Source organism: Salminus brasiliensis, chromosome 2 (genome assembly GCF_030463535.1).
Source record: "Salminus brasiliensis chromosome 2, fSalBra1.hap2, whole genome shotgun sequence".
In the NCBI taxonomy this organism is placed as follows: domain Eukaryota; kingdom Metazoa; phylum Chordata; class Actinopteri; order Characiformes; family Bryconidae; genus Salminus; species Salminus brasiliensis.
The window spans coordinates 31471014-31482409 of NC_132879.1; the positions used below are offsets into that span (position 1 = coordinate 31471014).

Genomic DNA, 11396 nt, shown 5'->3' on the forward strand with positions numbered 1-11396 from the left:
AGGATGGAAAACTGTTACAGTTTATTGTTATATTAAACATCCACACCTATAAGCCTAGGGCTTCTAATACAATAGGATTATAAATAGTAAATATAAATGTATTGCAGAAATCTGAAATGTCACAAAATGTCAAAATGACAAAATGTCTCACCCTTACTAAATTAAAATCTTAAAGAAATCTGAGGAACACATCACACAGTATCAATACAGATTATTCATTCATTCATGTGTCTTCTTTTTGCTTCTGCCTGGTCAGGGCTGCGGTGGGTCCGGAGCCTACCTTCCTGAGTTAGTTAATCAGTTACTGTATATCAAAGCCTTCAAATGAATAGCGACTAATATGTGTAGAAATCAAGGAATTTATTAGCAATGCTTATATTAACCTGATGAGACATTTTATTAGGTACAAATGTGCAAGTATATTCAAATATACTCTATAATATCTTGATTCGCAAACACAACTAATTAGAATGAAAAATGTATTTAAAAGCCAGTCATTGGATGAGCCGTTTCTCTTGACATTGGGATATAGACGCTATAAGGTTGTATATGGAACTTTACAATAGATCACAGAGCATCTAGGATGAGGTTGTGAAAATATATAGAAAAAAATATTATGCATTTTACAAGTTCTGCATGTGTTTGAATGCAGTCCTTCTTTTTAGTTTTGCTCATTTAAATATTAAGTAGACTATTTGGGAAACAAGTGTAATCAAGCTAAAATGTTCCTTTTATTAAAGTGTGGGTGCACAGAACTAAACGGGACATTTTATTTACCCGAGATTCCTAGTATGCAGGGATTAGTACCTATCAAACTTACAGGACTTAAAGGGTCTGCTGCTAAAGTCTTAGTGCCAGATACCACAGGACGCCTTCAGAGGTCTTGTGGAGTCCATGGCTTGATGGGTCAGTGCTGTTTTTGCAGCATGAGAGGGGCCCTAAACATTATATTAGGCAGATGGTTTATGCCTTTAATTACATGGAGAAAATCTCTATTATCTTTAAAAATTAATTCTGTCAATGCGCTCTTCATCTGCTTTGGAAGTGGCCTTCTTCTTGAGCAGTAAGACGTGGTCTGCAAACTCCCATAGTGCTCCGTGGCCTGCAGGACTGTGGCAGGTGTACTTGGCCGCAATGACTGCAGCAGCAGGGGCGTGTGGAGGGACTCCACTCAGGCCGGCATTTGACAGGCACTCCACATCCTGCATGTCTGTACCTGAGGATAGAGAAAGCAGATATTTGAACTTTGGGTGGGGGGCGGGGGGTCACACAAGCAAGAGAGCATGTGGTATCAAATCTAATCAGCTTTATTGTCATATCACATTAACACAGGTGTAAAGGTGATATACGTATATATAAAGTATGTGTAGAAGTCTTATTTATATATATATATATATAGTGTGTGTGGATGTGTAGAACGTGCTGAATGTCTTGAGCATTCAGGGATTCATACCAGACCTCCTCAGATGTCTGAGGTAGAAGAGGTTTCTTCGTAAAGATGTTTAAGTCTCACCTAGGAAGGCCACATCTCTCCACTGCAACCCTCTCTCCTTCAGCAGGTGCTCTACCTCAGGCTGCTTACGCTCCACTCCGTGCCTGAGGGTGCAGCCTGCACGCTGAGCAAGCTTCTCTGCCAGGGCCTTAGGTATCGGGTCTTCACTAGAAGAGATCAGGATCACCTAGCATACATAACAAAAATGCCCAAACTCATCATGAGTGGACAGCATAGCGTCCCTGTTGTATCAAACGTCAACTATCTGATGTTCTGTTATGGAATTTTAAAACATGCCCAAAAAAAGGAAGAACAGGTCAGAGGTTGATCTGAAGTGTTTGTGAGGTTTGACTTGATGTAAAACATTTCATTGTAAGTATTTGAGTCCAATAAAAGCATTTCAACTGCTTCTTACTAGAAGTTCTTCTTTTTTAAAGGCTGAACCTATAAATCAGATGCAGCAGTCAGATGGGAGTGCTACACAAGGACAGGTATGTCACAAACATCTCACACCTCTTTTGAGCCACACACACCTGTTATTCCTGACACCCACCCCTGCCCATATACACATGAACACACCTCTATGTTCTCACTCTGCAGCATGCGTATGGCAATGAGGTCGCGTGTGTGGGTGGACACCATCTCTTCTCCAGAGACCGAAGTGAATATCTGTCCATCAGTCAGACAGCCAGACACAGAGCAGAGGAGCAGCTTGAACTCTCCTGGCTTGTCTCGTCCGAAGTAACCAAACCTGCAGGATGTCAGCAAGAGGTCATCTGTTTAGTCATTGAAATGAATTTTTGAACTCATCAGCTATCTACCTTTAGGGCTTGATGCACTGTTACACTCTGCTAATGCATTAGAAAATGTGTCAAATTAGAAAAGAAGGCATTTTCAGTCCACCTGTAGCCATCTCCCTGTCTAGGACCCCTTTTATAACACTATCATGCGTTTACACTGGGTAGTCAAATTCATCTCTGCTTAGTCTGACTGACATTCAGTCGCTGTGTGGAATGGAATATGCAAATTTGCTAGTTCCGGGCAGTTATTATGGGTGTTTCAGTTGTTTTGGGAGGGGTTTCGGTTCTTGAATGTGTCTTGGAGAGACGGATGTGTTTACACTGCTATAAAGTGGCTCACCTGCGTCTCAGATCTCCTCCTGAAGTGGTTTGAGTGGTCAGATTTGTATCTGGTTTAAATGAGTCTTGGGTGTGTTTACACAGGCATTTTTATGTTGCTTGGCCTTAATCAGGTATAATCCTGATCCTCAGGACGTATAAAGTGATCAGATGTGAATGGCGTCTATGAGTGCTGAATGCTGATTAAGCATTTGACTGAATTTGCATATATATGATAAGCATCTTTAGTTTCAGATTTAACTGCACTCTACTCTAAATGTTCCAGCTTTGGTCTATGAATGTTCGATTGCCTATTTTGCCAGGCTTTTGGAGATTTTGCCCTTACCTGAGAACCCTCTCTTGTGCTACTGGCCAGTCTATGTCCACATCAATATCCACACTGTGCTCAGGAAGCATCTCATAGTATGCCGTTCTCCCACACTAGGAGCAGAAAAGATGTCTATGTATGTCCACATTATTAACGCAGGCTTTCATTTTAAATCCGTCTCTGCACAAACTGACATTGTATGGATTTTAACTGTTGTTGTACCTCCTTAAAGCCATTCTCTAGGATTTCTCTCTTGGAGAAGTAGAAGGATCCATTCTCACAGATCTCTCCGGGCCAGTCCTGCCGCCGGGGCCTCTTGTTTATGTTTATGTTAAGAGGGACGGGGTCCTTACCCTCTGCAAGAAGATTAGAAACAGAGGGAGCCGATCCTGAGCATTCTTAAATGCCACCACCAAAAGGAGCATGTGTATGAGCTTGACTTATTGGTATTGGAAGGAGACAAGATATAAGAATAACCTTCTTCAAATACAGATACATTGTTGTACTGAATCATGTTTATTGCAACCTTTTAAAAGCATACATTTTGCATGCAGACTATAAAATATCTGGATACACCTATCACAAATTCTGTTGGATGAGACTTAACACTACCTTCTTTCTTCATCTGGGTCCAACGGAACTGATACCTCCGAACCGCAGCAAACACGTAGTTGTAGCCCTCCTCAAGAATCATCTTTAATGCTTCCATGATATGGTATGGGTGCAGACATGGAGACGTGGCCTGGATATGGCACACAATGTCCACCTCTGGAAGACAGAGCAGAGGTTTGAGTGCTACTACTGGTTCAGTACTGGTTAGATAATAGCAATATAGCATATGTTTATATATGAAAGAAGAGCACAACAGCATTAATGTAATAATGTAATAATGTACTGAAAACATAAATCAAATGAAATAGCTGAGTTTACAAATGTATAGTCCATTACTTACTACCCTCTTGCCATTCTGTTATGATAATAGCTTTATAAGTGTACATATGTTTTCCCTGAAATAAACACCAGATATTATCTCTGACTTGGGAACAGCTTAACTTAATTACTAAGCTGCACAGTGCACTGCTGGTCTCAATGAAAGTACCTGGCCTCAGTTTGAGGAACTCCTGGATTGTGTCAAGCGAGCTGGAGGAATCTTTGGAGACCTCAGGACTCCGGCGAATCACCTGAGCTCCCCAGAGTTTGGCCACTCTCTCAATCTCATCATGGTCTGTAGACACCCACACACTAACAAGCAAGCAAACACAGCATCACAATTCGGTCGCACTTTTTAACTGCATCTACAGCAAACATCTAAACAGTCAGATACAGATAGCAAGTGATACTCTGTGAGCAATGAAATCTAAGTAGCATATGAAAGGGTGTGTAGTGTTGATCTTTATATCTTTTTGTGTCCATAAACTCAAACTGCCTCTTTAATACATGGTAGCAAGCTGTGCAAGGACTGTCACAGTGCACTTTATAGTGTTGCCCTTATAAACACAACGCTACACATTTGTAATGGGACTATGAGGTCAACATGGGTTTGCTACATGAATTGCTGTATCATACACATACAGTGAAGCACTTTACACAATGGCCAAACCTTTAAAAAAGCTATTAAACACACATTTTAAAGTTTCAACAACACAGATGTGTCCAAGGTTGTCAAAAGATGCATCATCAGAAACAACTGTTAGAAACTGTTATCTCAAGATGACCAAGCAACAGATGGTAGGCTTAATATTGACCTGGGATGGCTCACTGAATCTTTTTTAATATGACCTTCCTCAATTTGCTGTTCATATGGCAATAAACCAGACAAGTAAGGTTTTATTATTACTAGTGTGCACTGCCTGCTTTGGCAATGTAGTGAGTACAGCAGTCACATGAAGAAAACCCTGAAATTGTACTAACAGCCTACCTGTCCAGGAGCTCTGTGTCCAGGGCTGCTCTCAGAACCCATCCAATCAGAGGAACTCCAGCCAGGACCTTGATGTTCTTCAGGGGGATTCCTTTGCTTCCTCCCCTAGCCAGGATAAGCGCTGCTTTATGGAGATGTTTCCCTTTGGAAGTATCTTGATTTTGACTGTCTTCTGGTTTCATTCTGATTAGAGGATATGGCTGAAGAGGGTGGTTGACTAATCAAACTTTGGTCACCGAGTTTCATTGAAAGCAAAGTGACAGGGCAGCTGATGGCCATGGTCATTTGTGACTGTGTGCACAGAGGGGGAGGAGCTATATATGATAATAGGTGTGGAGCTACACAGGTTTCTATAGTGACATGTTTATCCTAATAACTGCTCCTCTCGCCCACTGACACACTCCTTATCTTTCTGATTCCACAGAGGAAAAGAAACATATTTTTATATGTTTTAAAACAACATGTACTGTTACATAAAATAAAATACATTTGATTTTATTATTTGACAGTGTGGGTTTAAAATACTGCCCCACTTTTGTTGAGCATGTTAGATAGAATCAGACAATATTTTCAGGTAAGGTGGGATTTGGTTTTAAAGACACTATGTGTTTTAGGATTGTTTACTATTACATTAAGAGCAAGCATGCCATGAACACTGTGGTACACAACAGACAGCTAAGGTATTTAAACCAGTCTCAACTGAGGTACTTTGCCAGAATGTAGATTGTGCTAATACCAGCCTTTTTTAAACTATATTTATATATAAATATACAATATTTATTGATCAGACCAGAATTTTGCTGGTGAGTCAGGCAGTTGTTGTAAACATGGTCAAAGTGGAGTCCACTATTTTGTACAGAACAAAAATCGTCAAATTATACGATGGTGCCTAACTGTTTTTTCTTGGACTTTTGTCCAAGGCATCGTGTGTGAGGTTATGTATGTATGTGTGAACGTGTTTAGCTGATTATCTTTCTTGATTTTTAGCTTCATCACTGGTTTAAAGTCATTTAATTTAGGAACATTTTTTCTGAAAGAATTTGAGAAACTTTTATAAATTGGTCATATGAAATATCATGCTATAAATGTCCAATACACCTTGCAGTTACATTTGGTCAAACCTCAAATACAAAAGAAATGATAAGATGTTTATAATACGGTTGGTGAAGAAGTAAGCATTTTGTGCCATACTTAGGAAATACAGGGCATTACTGCATGCATGTGTTGTTGAAAAATATAGCTACACATTTATTAAGTCTATTCTTTGGAAGTGGCCTTCTTCTTGAGCAGTAAGACGTGGTCTGCAAACTCCCATAGTGCTCCGTGGCCTGCAGGACTGTGGCAGGTGTACTTGGCCGCAATGACTGCAGCAGCAGGGGCGTGTGGAGGGACTCCACTCAGGCCGGCATTTGACAGGCACTCCACATCCTGCATGTCTGTACCTGAGGATAGAGAAAGCAGATATTTGAACTTTGGGTGGGGGGCGGGGGTCACACAAGCAAGAGAGCATGTGGTATCAAATCTGATCAGCTTTATTGTCATATCACATTAATACAGGTCATATCACATTAACACATTTGCATTGTATTTCATAAACCATGGACAACATTTACCCTAAATTCCAAATAAAAATATTGCTATTTACCGTAGAGCATTTATTGGCAGAAATGACAACTCCTCAAAAAATGCATATAAATTATTATGGTAATAATTATAATGCAAATATGTTATTATTCAACTTAAACAACACAGTACTAATATTTGAGCATTCAAAAATCACTATGGTGAAATAACCTTGACCGCCAATCACAGCTTTCATGTCATGGCAGGCTCGCCACTAGTCTTTCCCATTGCTGCTGGGTGACTTTATGCCATTCATAGTATACAAATTCAGGTAACTGTTTGATTAAATGCCTGGAATAAAATATATCATTTCTATTTAATTTATTATTTTATATATATAAAGTATGTGTAGAACGTGCTGAATGTCTTGAGCATTCAGGGATTCATACCAGACCTCCTCAGATGTCTGAGGTAGAAGAGGTTTCTTCGTAAAGATGTTTAAGTCTCACCTAGGAAGGCCACATCTCTCCACTGCAACCCTCTCTCCTTCAGCAGGTGCTCTACCTCAGGCTGCTTACGCTCCACTCCGTGCCTGAGGGTGCAGCCTGCACGCTGGGCCAGCTTCTCTGCCAGGGCCTTAGGCATCGGGTCTTCACTAGAAGAGATCAGGATCACCTAGCATGCATAACAAAAATGCCCAAACTCATCATGAGTGGACAGCATAGCGTCCCTGTTGTATCAACTATCTGATGTTCTGTTATGGAATTTTAAAACATGCCCAAAAAAAGGAAGAACAGGTCAGAGGTTGATCTGAAGTGTTTGTGAGGTTTGACTTGATGTAAAACATTTCATTGTAAGTATTTGAGTCCAATAAAAGCAGTTTAACTGCTTCTTACTAGATGAAGTTCTTCTTTTTTAAAGGCTGAACCTATAAATCAGATGCAGCAGTCAGATGGGAGTGCTACACAAGGACAGGTATGTCACAAGCATCTCACACCTCTTTTGAGCCACACACACCTGTTATTCCTGACACCCACCCCTGCCCATATACACATGAACACACCTCTATGTTCTCACTCTGCAGCATGCGTATGGCAGTGAGGTCGCGTGTGTGGGTGGACACCATCTCTTCTCCAGAGACTGAAGTGTATATCTGTCCATCAGTCAGACAGCCAGACACAGAGCAGAGGAGCAGCTTGAACTCTCCTGGCTTGTCTCGTCCGAAGTAACCAAACCTGCAGGATGTCAGCAAGAGGTCATCTGTTTAGTCATTGAAATGAATTTTTGAACTCATCAGCTATCTACCTTTAGGGCTTGATGCACTGTTACACTCTGCTAATGCATTAGAAAATGTGTCAAATTAGAAAAGCAAGGCATTTTCAGTCTACCTGTAGCCATCTCCCTGTCTAGGACCCCTTTTATAACACTATCATGCGTTTACACTGGGTAGTCAAATTCATCTCTGCTTAGTCTGACTGACATTCAGTCGCTGTGTGGGATGGAATATGCAAATTTGCTAGTTCCGGGCAGTTATTATGGGTGTTTCAGTTGTTTTGGGAGGGGTTTCGGTTCTTGAATGTGTCTTGGAGAGACGGATGTGTTTACACTGCTATAAAGTGGCTCACCTGCTTCTCAGATCTCCTCCTGAAGTGGTTTGAGTGGTCAGATTTGTATCTGGTTTAAATGAGTCTTGGGTGTGTTTACACAGGCATTTTTATGTTGCTTGGCCTTAATCAGGTATAATCCTGATCCTCAGGACGTATAAAGTGATCAGATGTGAATGGCGTCTATGAGTGCTGAATGCTGATTAAGCATTTGACTGAATTTGCATATATATGATAAGCATCTTTAGTTTCAGATTTAACTGCACTCTACTCTAAATGTTCCAGCTTTGGTCTATGAATGTTCGATTGCCTATTTTGCCAGGCTTTTTAATAACATAATTAAGAAAAGCATACGGAAAAGCATATCTGCATGCTGACTATAAAATATTCATACAAATCTCTCTCTCTCTCTTTCTCATAAATGGTCTTTAAACAGAAATGATCCTGCTTTTGTTTGAGTAACTGTCTTAAATGTCTATATAGATAGATAGATAGATAGATAGATAGATAGATTTTGTTGAAGTGCTTTGCCACAGTGCATTCACATACTGTGTATGCTGTAGAACTCAAAATAACTGTACTGCAAAGAAAATGCAATACAATCTGGATACACCTATCACAAATTCTGTTGAATGAGACTTAACACTACCTTCTTTCTTCATCTGGGTCCAACGGAACTGATGCCTCCGAACCGCAGCAAACACGTAGTTGTAGCCCTCCTCAAGAATCATCTTTAATGCTTCCTTGATGTGGTAAGGGTGCAGACATGGAGACGTGGCCTGGATATGGCACACAATGTCCACCTCTGAAAGACAGGGCAAAGGTTTGAGTGCTACTACTGGTTCAGTACTGGTTAGATAATAGCAATATAGCATATGTTTATATATGAAAGAAGAGCACAACAGCATTAATGTAATAATGTAATAATGTACTGAAAACATAAATCTGACTGGGGAACAGTTTTACAGGAGGTGACATAGTGGATCCTGTGTGGCACAGCCATCTAAGCGTTGGTCCTATCATCAGAAGATCACCCGTTTGATCCCCAGTGATGCTACAGCCAGAATCTACAGTTAAGCAGTTAGCTCCTCTGAATGCATCCAGCTGTCAGATGATGTAAAATTTGAATATGCACTTGGCTGGTGTCATGCTGGTTTCCCAGCACTGGTAGCATGTAGCTACTGGGCGGGGATTGGAAATGACTAGGAAAATGGATGAGAGTATCTTCTCAATGTAAGGAATGTATTCTACAAGCATGTGTCTAATCATTTTGGCAGGTTGACAGATCAAAATGTTAGGCTCCCTATTGGACCCTAACATATTTAGCTCTGATTCTAGCAGCCCGTTTGGCCTTTGAGTTGTCTTTCTCCACTTTATTACTAAGCTGCACAGTGCACTGCTGGTCTCAATGAAAGTACCTGGCCTCAGTTTGAGGAACTCCTGGATTGTGTCAAGCGAGCTGGAGGAATCTTTGGAGACCTCAGGACTCCGGCGAATCACCTGAGCTCCCCAGAGTTTGGCCACTCTCTCAATCTCATCATGGTCTGTAGACACCCACACACTAACAAGCAAGCAAACACAGCATCACAATTCGGTCGCACTTTTTAACTGCATCTACAGCAAACATCTAAACAGTCAGATACAGATAGCAAGTGATACTCTGTGAGCAATGAAATCTAAGTAGCATATGAAAGGGTGTGTAGTGTTGATCTTTATATCTTTTTGTGTCCATAAACTCAAACTGCCTCTTTAATACATGGTAGCAAGCTGTGCAAGGACTGTCACAGTGCACTTTATAGTGTTGCCCTTATAAACACAACGCTACACATTTGTAATGGGACTATGAGGTCAACATGGGTTTGCTACATGAATTGCTGTATCATACACATACAGTGAAGCACTTTACACAATGGCCAAACCTTTAAAAAAGCTATTAAACACACATTTTAAAGTTTCAACAACACAGATGTGTCCAAGGTTGTCAAAAGATGCATCATCAGAAACAACTGTTAGAAACTGTTATCTCAAGATGACCAAGCAACAGATGGTAGGCTTAATATTGACCTGGGATGGCTCACTGAATCTTTTTTAATATGACCTTCCTCAATTTGCTGTTCATATGGCAATAAACCAGACAAGTAAGGTTTTATTATTACTAGTGTGCACTGCCTGCTTTGGCAATGTAGTGAGTACAGCAGTCACATGAAGAAAAACCTGAAATTGTACTAACAGCCTACCTGTCCAGGAGCTCTGTGTCCAGGGCTGCTCTCAGAACCCATCCAATCAGAGGAACTCCAGCCAGGACCTTGATGTTCTTCAGGGGGATTCCTTTGCTTCCCCCCCCCTAGCCAGAATAAGAGCTGCTTTGTGGAGATTTTTTACTTTCCCTTTGGAAGTATCTTGATTTTGACTGTCTTCTGGTCTCACACCGTTCTCCATTTCTGATTAGAGGATATGGCTGAAGAGGGTGGTTGACTAATCAAACTTTCGACACTGAGTTTCAATGAAAGTACTTTTCACTGTGTTCTGCGCAGGGTTATAAAACTAGTACTGACCATAGTTATTTCATTTGATAGGGGCTGCACTACTATTTTTGTACTATTCTTGACTTTCATTGCAATGCTGATGACACCCAGCTCCACCTATCTGCCAAACCACATGAGGACATTTGTCTTAATAAAATTACATCCAGTAAAATCCAAAAAGGTCTTACTTAATGATCCAAATATGAATAAATCTAAAAATGCAAATACTGATGTTTATTTAGATGGATTCTTAGTCATACCCAGTAGCATTGTAAAAAAAAACCCTCAGAGTTGTTTTTGACACACATCTGTTACATAGTTAAAACTGTCTTCCTTCACCTACGTAATTTATTGCCAAACTGCGTAATGTACTCTTCTTACATGACACAGAGAAGCTGATGCATGTGTTCATAATGGGATTGGATAACTGTAATGCCCTTCTGGTTGGAAGTTCATGTAAATCATTAAAAAAGATCCAACTAGTTGCTAGAGAGCTCACTAGGGTGCAAAAGTTTGACCATATCAGTCCCTTTCTCTCGTCCCTGCACTGGTTACCAGTTAAATTCTGCATTGATTATGAAATACTCCTTCTGACACATAAGTCACTAAACGGGTTGGCCCCACAGTATCTTGGGGAACTTTATAAAACATGCAATCCATTGCGTTCACTTTGTTCGCAGGACGCTGGCTTTCTGTCAGTTCCTCACATTTTTCTTGTAAAGCCCCACACATAACATTTCCCCTCCTTTCTGTTTTCTTTCTGTTTCTTTCTTATGTATTGAGATTCCAACTGGTCTATCCTGATTCTGGCCAACCTGGCTCTCCACTACCCTCCTGCCCGCTGTCGT

At 40.6% G+C, this 11396-nt stretch overlaps 1 protein-coding gene and 1 pseudogene across 1 annotated transcript; both read right to left on the bottom strand.

The window, feature by feature from the left end:
- Positions 1 to 751: 751 nt before the first annotated feature.
- cmasb (cytidine monophosphate N-acetylneuraminic acid synthetase b) lies at positions 752 to 5077 on the bottom strand. The gene is made up of 8 exons (XM_072673797.1): positions 4857 to 5077; positions 4038 to 4180; positions 3551 to 3706; positions 3161 to 3294; positions 2957 to 3051; positions 2072 to 2243; positions 1514 to 1679; positions 752 to 1216 (listed from the first exon to the last, which is right to left on the bottom strand). The coding sequence occupies exons 1-8, from the start codon at positions 5036 to 5038 to the stop codon at positions 1002 to 1004; spliced, it is 1263 nt and encodes a 420-aa protein (XP_072529898.1). The 5' UTR covers positions 5039 to 5077; the 3' UTR covers positions 752 to 1001.
- Positions 5078 to 6113: 1036 nt separating this feature from the next.
- On the bottom strand, positions 6114 to 10462 carry LOC140549654 (N-acylneuraminate cytidylyltransferase-like; annotated as a pseudogene).
- Positions 10463 to 11396: the final 934 nt, after the last annotated feature.